The sequence below is a fragment of the Megalops cyprinoides genome, chromosome 19 (genome assembly GCF_013368585.1).
Source record: "Megalops cyprinoides isolate fMegCyp1 chromosome 19, fMegCyp1.pri, whole genome shotgun sequence".
In the NCBI taxonomy this organism is placed as follows: Eukaryota; Metazoa; Chordata; class Actinopteri; order Elopiformes; family Megalopidae; genus Megalops; species Megalops cyprinoides.
The window spans coordinates 19,479,869-19,488,684 of NC_050601.1; the positions used below are offsets into that span (position 1 = coordinate 19,479,869).

Sequence of the window (8,816 nt, forward strand, 5' to 3'; positions counted from 1 at the left end):
CTAAAATTAATCTGTAAAGTAAAGATTATCTGGAACGCCCTTAAAACCTAAAGCCACTTGTGTCGTTTATATAACATGTGAACATAATATAATATAATGAATTTGCACCAGGTACCTTCACTGGAAAATTGGGGTAAAATATCAAAGGGTTTAAAAACTCTATATACCCTGCAAAACCAATTTATCAGACCTGATGAAGGCTGCACCAATTTTGTAGTTATTGTGTGGCGCTCTCATTTCGCCTACTGTGCAGTGTGAAGTTTCCTTCGAGTTACAGCGACATCTAGAGGGTGTTGTGAACGCTTCTCTTTTTACGTGAACGTGAACGTTTTAAAGGCTTTCCCCGTTGACGTTTTTCTAGATCTAAATACAAAATCACTGCTTGAGTCTCGCGTGTTCTTTCTGTATCTTACACGGTTCTTGTAAATATTTGCCCATTGGTCTTTTAGTGAAAAAAGCGTTGATAATAGTCTCAGAAAAGCATTAGGACATAAATTAACATGGGCCGTACTGAAACTGCACGTTATTTTGGACAGACGCCATGTGGCTAGACTTGGGCACTTCCTGATTTAATAACCAGTATTTGATATTTGTGTTTTGTAATAAATGTTTTCTTTTAGGTCTATCATGAATTAGTTAATTGATAAAATATGGGGTTTCTAAGGATTACAATAACAATAACAAAGTTTTAAGATGGATTTAAATATGTACTATTGCATATTGTAACACCAAACAACAGTCTAAGCTACCCATGTTCGGCAAAAATAAAGGAAAGCACTATTTGTCTGTCCTGTAGTCACGACGTGTTTTTTGACTTTGTAGTCGAACCTAGACACGTTTCCTCAATGGTCAGGAATATTTAACATGAGGTTTATTTGTACTCACTTACATTCTGAACTTGTATTTATCATACATAATGAATACATACCAGGGTGGTATATTTTACACAACGTAGAATTATAATAATAACGAAAATATAAGAGGATTTTAATAAAGTTAAAAGTTTTTGCCCCTATTTTGTCTGCCCTTTTCGGTTTTAATGACACAATTTTGTGTTTTGAATTTCCAACTTAAATACAAATACGACGTAAATCCCCGTCTGCTAAATAAATGAATGATTTTAACAGTTTGTATAAAATCACACTGTATACGTCACACCTTCTTATTAGATAATTTTTGTCGGTTATTGTGTGGAGACTTAGTTCAAAGGAAAAAAGAGAAATTGATCAAATAAAGGCCAAATTTTTCCTTTAATTTTAATCAAACTACTGCAAAAATATTAATAAAACAATAATTATTTGCCAAGCCCGAGAGCGTGCACTATACTTGCTGGCATTTTTAGTTAAAATATAGATTTAAAATACGTGTCCAGTATCTGTAATATTTTCACTATGCTTTCACATTTGGTGTGAAAGGTTATTTTCCTTTTTGTAGTATAAAACATTTAATATAAAAGCATGTATAGCCTTTGTTGTTGTTTTTTCGGCGGAATAGCGAATAATTGGAATACAAAATATCATATCGGCCTATATCCCTCTTGAACTCTGTCCACACACACACGCACACACACACACACACACACACACAATGGAAAAAAAACTAAGCAAAAACAAAATAAAACTCTCGGGCACATTTGCTGGACAGATCGAGGTTCTGAGTAATGAAGTAAAAACTGTATTCGTGTATGGATTTATCTAAACACGACCTTTCTATATATATTTTTGACTACACTTAGCAAACCGAACGATTAGCTAAATTGTTGAACGAATGAGAACGGATAAACTTTTCGACAAATGCACATAGTAAACGTTTTAAACTCATCTAAGAAATGCCAGAATCCATATTCACGATGAATCAGTATTCATAGGCTTTCTTCTATTTAATTTTCCTCAAGGCCCAACAAAGTAGGCCTACTGGTTATTCATTTCATGCAGAATTGCAGCGTTAGAGAGGTTGAGAGGATAAATATGGCATCTACAACCTTTTGCTAAAATCAATTGAACGTGAGGTTCTGGTATGGAGACGCTGCATCTTGAATTAAAGTAGTACTGCAAGGGGAGGAGTCTTTCTTGTAACCAAAGTCCCTTATTGGCCCCCTCGCAGGAAGCAGCTTGCAAACGGTTGTCTGTTTGAAAAGCTGATTGTAAAGGACCTCGTTTGCCTTCGCCAAAAATATTTCCCAGCATGTCATGCTCAGAAAAATCCGTTTTTACAGCGTTTTCTGTTAACTCTTTAATAATCGGCGGTCCAAAGGAGTCCTCCGACGCCACGTATCATCTCGACAATTCTGACGAGGACTGCCATGTCCAAAATAGCTGGGGGTCTGTACCAAATGAAACCACACTCGGGGAAATGAACCAGCACCAGCAATCGCCGCCGCAGGAAGGCATGGCTTTGCTTCGACACCAGTTCCACCAGGGATTAGTAAATTGGGGAGAACCGCACTTGAGTCCTGGCCGTGTGCCGCAGGTCAGCGCGTGCGCTTTCACCGCGCCAAATGGGAAAGACGATTCCTCCTACTTCACGGTGGACTCGGACAAGCACTCTAATAAACCAGTAACAGACGTTTCCGCCTTCACCAGACTAATGACAGACGTGGGGTCCATGAGCAGCGGCGCTGGTCCCATTCAGGGCTACTTCCGTGCAGAACAGTCCTACCCTGGGCTGAAATTCCTCGAGCACACCAGTCAGGACTTTTCCTCAGTGAGCCACCCGAACGCCTCCCATTCTGATAGCCGGCAGTTGTACAATCTGAGCTTTCCAGACAAACCTTGCCTAGATAAAAAGCTCGTTAGCGATGACTTAGCGGTCTGCAGCACTGAATGTCCAGCCCAGAGGACCAATAGCACCGTCATCCTCACCCTCAACAACAGTCACAGCAGCAACGAGGAAGAAGTAGACCTAGGTTTACGGCAAGAAAAGCCCCTCTCAGAGTTTCCTGATGGCAATAAAACTCGCAGACAGGAGACGCAAGGTGGGTAAATAGAAATAAGGGTCTTAAAGAGATAAAATGGCATCATTGGCAATAACGACGGAAAAAAACACGATGCCATTCGACCGAAACAAGGTGATTTTATAAAGGCTGTAAAAGATCCTTCCTGGTAGAACAAAAAGGCTACCAAGGGGTTCAAAATTAGTTTATTGCACGGAACCGCTCTGGCCAGACTAAATTGCATTCCATTTACTGAGCTCTTTGGAACATCAAAACAGCGGAAGGCTCCATTGTGAACTGGTAGTCACAGAGGCGGCCAGGTATGCTGGTCGGCTTGGACGCAGGTTTACAAGGCGAATATATCCTCAAGTAACTTCCTCAGAAATGGAAGAAATCTTAAAGATATCGATGTACACTTTCCTTTATTAATAATATTATTAGTTGCAACAGGCAATAATGTTTGAAAAAATATTGTTTCAAAACATAAAGCATAGTTTACCTTCGAAAAAGAATAGTGAGAAAAATCTTTAATATAGTAAAAAATTCTTTACATCGCTTTTAGGAGTATTTAAATGAAGTCTTCAGGAGATTTTTTCACACATTACAACTGTGGGAACTGTTGTCGTTTCTTTCTTATCATAATAGTATCACAATATCATTCAATAATAGTCAACATGTGATTAAAGTTTTAGGTTTTTTCAGACACTAGATTAACGTTTAACCAAACTCAATTCTATACCTTCGAGTTTGGACAGAATATTTACTGTAAAAAGAGAACAGTTCTGAAGCTGGCACATCTTTTTAGCGAGTGTTTAACGAGCTGCCTGTATTTCAAAGACGTCAATGCCATAATTTGCGCCTCCATGATAATGTGTTTGAAAGTAAATTTTAATATCTTATTGTGGATAATATGTACATGTCGCTGCTATTCTACGTGTAAAATATGATTTGAGCGTCAGATATATTAAGGATTACAAATGAATGACATATCCGGAATCAGATATAAACTGTATGTTTATCTCATGACATTTTTACAGGTTGATTTGATCACACCTCAGACCTGTCAGTTGACTGTATCATCTGTTATAAAATAATACATTTAACTAGCTCTTGTGATTATAGTATTATTTTGCGATGTAAAATAAAAATCGAGAAACAGAACAAAATAAAATAAATTATTTCAAATGCACAAACACGCAATTCATGCAACGTATTGCATTTATTGAAATACGGCTATACAGCTATAGGCCGATTCAACTACGAATCGCGAATGTTTTTCAATTGGTTAATTTTTATATTCCCATTTGTCAGGTTCTGTCAGTAATAATATTACACAATTGCGTATTACTTATAATTTCTTTGAGCAGTTTATTTAGTGCAATAACATAATAAAAAACATGCTTTACGTGCTATATTAGAATATTGATTAAATATTATGAAGGTAGAGTTCACTCCCATAGTTTAACGTAGCATTTTGTCCTGGTGTCCTAAGTGGGTCAGTACGAGGCCTTTTCCTGCTTTGAACGTTTAAGCATAAAGAATGCAGGGGACTGTGCGAGATAGCAGTATTATATTTGTGACACGCAAGTATTACTAGAACAGTCTACAACTGAGCCTATCCATAACACATACACAATCACACAAATACAGGGTTTATAGTAGTTGTGCTGTTGTCTCGTGATGAGGTATTAGCCTCAACTAGGTGCGTGAGTGTGTCACATCAACATGTTCATTTCTACACTTTTGCACACAAAAGTAACGCAGAAATTCCGATGTATGAGGCATATTTTCTCGTTTGGCAGAGGAGACGAAATTCGAGAACGCTCCAAGCGGCTGGTTGTCGGCAAAAGCCGGGAGGAAAAAGCGATGCCCTTATACCAAACACCAGACGCTAGAGCTGGAGAAGGAATTCCTCTTCAACATGTACCTGACTCGAGAGCGCCGCCTGGAGATCAGTCGCAGCGTCAATCTCAGCGACCGCCAGGTCAAAATCTGGTTCCAGAACCGTCGGATGAAACTGAAGAAAATGACCCGCGAGCACAGGGCCCGGGACATGAGCGCGCATTTCTCTGTCTGATACAATCCCAGAAGACTGAAACTGAATGAACACTGGACAGAACTCTATTACACAACGTGCTTACAATGAAAAATGTGGATGGTAATGGAGGCTGCGGTCCAACAAAGGAGAATTATTAAACATTTGCATGTGGGCGTTTGCGTCTCGCGATACCTCTTCTGACAAACTGAAAAAAAAAAATCGTGGTGTTAGAAGGGAGTGTGTGTTTACTGCGGTTTTTTTTCAGGGCCGCATGCGCTCTGTGTCACAATATCCATGCACCTTACAGTTAATTTGTTGAAAACACTTGTGCTGTGAATGTTTCCTATGTCGTTTAGTTGAACGTTTTCAGATGACATCTGCAAGACGATTTGTGGTGATTTGCAGATTTGTCGTTTACAGTTCGTGAGTATGGAAATACAGGCCGATGCCTGCTCTATTTTGAAAGCGACCATTTACAAGTAATAATCGCTTTATTTTCTTATATCCGCACTGTTTTATTTATTTGAGTACCGTGCACACTTTGTAAAGCATTACGTAATTCGCAGTTGCTTGATTTTTTTTTACCGATATGAGCACAGTGTACAGTCTTGCAGAGATAAGCAACGATACTTGTGGGTTTGAAAAGCTAGGCCTGTAGGCCTAACTGAAAATGTCAGTCTACTGTTTGACAAGAACAGGAGATTGTGTTCATAGTGCAAGCATGAATGGATGTAACATGATGCTTATGGCCATTTGACTTCCTATATTCTGGTTTTCGATAAGTGCTTTTGAATAATTGTCCTGTCCTTGTAAATAAATATGGTTGTTTTGGTGTGACAACCGGTCATTGTGCTGTAGCTAGTTCGAAGTTTTTAGGCCAGTAGTGTGAATTCGGTATGAGCGTTTTCGTGTGCTTTTATTTCAGTGCGATTTGAAAACGTATGCACAATATTTTGTCACTGATATACCTCTTAAAATAAATTATTGATGAGGATGATTAACGTGATTAGATTTGGGTAGTGTAATGCAATTTATCGCAATATATAATATTTTGGAAACTCGTGGATCTTTTAAATCTAAAATTAGTGTTATTTACACCTAAAATATAAATGTTGATTGTGGGAGTAAATTAGGAAACAAATTGTTCGACACAAAAGAACCAGTAATATAAACCATACAGCCTTACTGTGATATATGCAAAATTTTCGAATTTTATTTCAGTTTGAAAAAAATTACCACATTTATTCAATCTAAAATGGCATACTACTTTGGAATGTGGCGGTGATATGGGTGCACATTATCAACTGATAATATACCCATACATATTTAAAACCTGCGATACACATGTGCCCCACTTTGTGGTATGCTGTGCGGTACAATAAGCAAGTTTGTGAAGAACGCACTACTTATAGCCAGCTAAACTCTCCTTTGATCATTTTTTAAAAATATATTATAGTTGTCACTTATTCCCGTGAGCTAGGAAGTAGAGATGTTCACAGCTAAAAATAAAATCCAAGCCTAATTTAATTTGACGCGAAAGTTCCATCCTACCTTTGTCTGTGCCAGTGGTGTATGGATCCGATATTTTTGGAGCTAAGGAACATAACATGTTAAAAAAAGTTAAAATAGATGAGACAACATATTGTATTTGATACAACGGTGAGGGATACTGGTCACCTCTCTCTTTCTCTCTCTCCCTCGTGTGTGTGTGTGTGTGTGTATGTGCGCGCGCGCTTGTTTTATTGTTTCCGACTGTCTAATGCAGTCTCACGGCAATTTCTTTTCATTACCCTTGATTGTTGGATTGTGGCTTTACTGTGAAACGCGTGCAATTCCAACTTCCTTGTGTATAATGACTTGTTATTACCCATCTGTCTCAAAAAAGACTAGATTTTGTTGTTCGAACCGCCATGTTTAGAGGGGACCGTTGTCGATATATTGTCATATTTCATGTTTGTAGGTTGTAGCAATGAAGACGAGACTGCATTTCTGGAGAAATTTAGCTACTTCCATATTGCCACATTGAATCGCCGCCAATGCGCTTGCATGCGTAAATACGTGTTAAAATGGAACGGGCTGGTTTTAAAATGGACGTAATTATCTTTGAGTTGGTTGAACCTCTTTTCTCTCATAATGTTTTATTCCATTTTAACTTGCCTTGCATGTCTTCAACAGTCCACTGGCGCATATATTCTGTTGTAATTTACTTCGAGCTGTAATGTTTCCTAGCAACGGTGTTCCTCGACTGACGCTCGAGGCTGTCTCTGATGTCAGTGCGGAAGCTTGTCCAATGGCTACCCAGAAACAACCAAGTATATGCAAATTATCGGCTTTGACCCTACGGACGACCAAGCTGCTGTGTGATTTAGGTAGTTTCGAGTTGTTGGGCTGCAAGTTTAATATCACAGGAACCTGAAACTGCCTGAATTACGCCAGTTTTCCGCTTCGACTCCCCTGCGCAATGGACACCCATGACTACCACATGTACGAATTAAAAATGTTATTTTTCTGTTAGTTTTATTTGCAGGACTGAATACATAAAGATAGTCGTGTTGTCAGTGTGGATGGTGAGGTGTTTTATTACTACTTGGTTGCCAGCGACGACCTTTTGCAGGGAGCTTATGGATAGCTGAAACGGCACATGCAGGGTATTTAATTGATGTTGCATGAATACACTTGGGTATGATGAGTATTTGAGCATTATACGTAATAATAGTAATAAGTAATAATAATAAACCAATATGCTGAAAACATCATACCCGACCCCCTTTCATCCTCGTTTCCAGTACGCCTTCACAATGCGAATGGGAATAGTGGGATATAATAAATTGCACATAATATACTGCAATATAGCAACACGAAACACGTTTAGTACATATTCATACACACATATCTTGAATTTATAGGAGGAACTCAAAGTAAATTCAATAGTCTATACTTGCATATTTTACAGTAAAAGAAAAGACATCGATAACAATTATTTTCATAATTTAGTTTATTTGAGCATACTAATCAGTAAGGTTATCTCTCATTTTTTATTTGAGCATACTAGTCAGTAAAATTATCACTCACTTCCAATGACTTCGTTAATGTGCTGTAAGGCAAGACAAGATTTATACACACATAAATATGTGTATGTGGTTTGAGTTTGTGTTGTGGGACTCAGAAGTCATGAAACCAACCTGCATTATACCTAAATTGTCGACGTGCCGCTTATTTGAAAAAAGAAGAAATTACTGTCATGCACAAAAGAGCTCGAATTGAAAAAAAAAATTAAAGCAGTAAATAAAATGTTTATTCGTTATGAATTTTACTGTTAAGTCGTTACAGTCAAGAGGCGCTTCCTTCATTTTGTAAGATGCAACATTCACGATTCGTGTGCACATGTATACCATCTGCCTTCAGGGAATGTGAAAAGCTGAGGACTTAATTATTTCAAGATTTCCAGAGAGTGTTGGATAATACAGAATTAAGATAGAGGACACTGAAGGCTATGAAATATCGACTCATACACCTCATACAGCCATAGTGAAGCCTGTACATAACACGCGCAACGGTTTTATTTTGTTTTAATTTGGAAAAACAAAAAACCAAAACCAACCCACAAAACAAACAAACACATAATCATAAAAAACAAGACAACAACAAAAAATGGAAAGACCAAAATATTTAAGCTGTTGGCACCCACTGAAACAACGCCTGCTATGTGATACTGATAATGATATATATGATGATAATGTTATATTTACGCTAAACCAGCGTTTCCCAAACCTCTCCTGGAGGACCCCTTGTCCTGCATGTTTTAGATCTATCCCTGCTCCAACACAACTGATTTAAATGACCAGT

General features: G+C 38.0%; 1 protein-coding gene across 1 annotated transcript; it reads left to right on the forward strand.

Moving 5' to 3' along the window:
- Positions 1-2,352: 2,352 nt before the first annotated feature.
- On the forward strand, positions 2,353-5,009 carry hoxb10a (homeobox B10a). Its single transcript, XM_036553318.1, has 2 exons — positions 2,353-2,974; positions 4,735-5,009. The coding sequence occupies exons 1-2, from the start codon at positions 2,353-2,355 to the stop codon at positions 5,007-5,009; spliced, it is 897 nt and encodes a 298-aa protein (XP_036409211.1).
- Positions 5,010-8,816: the final 3,807 nt, after the last annotated feature.

Excerpts from the sequence above, each read along its gene's own strand:
- hoxb10a (XM_036553318.1), top strand. The coding sequence starts at position 2,353 with ATGAACCAGCACCAGCAATCGCCGCCGCAGGAAGGCATGGCTTTGCTT. Across the intron at positions 2,975-4,734 it reads TCGCAGACAGGAGACGCAAG|AGGAGACGAAATTCGAGAAC; the intron begins GTGGGTAAATAG and ends CTCGTTTGGCAG.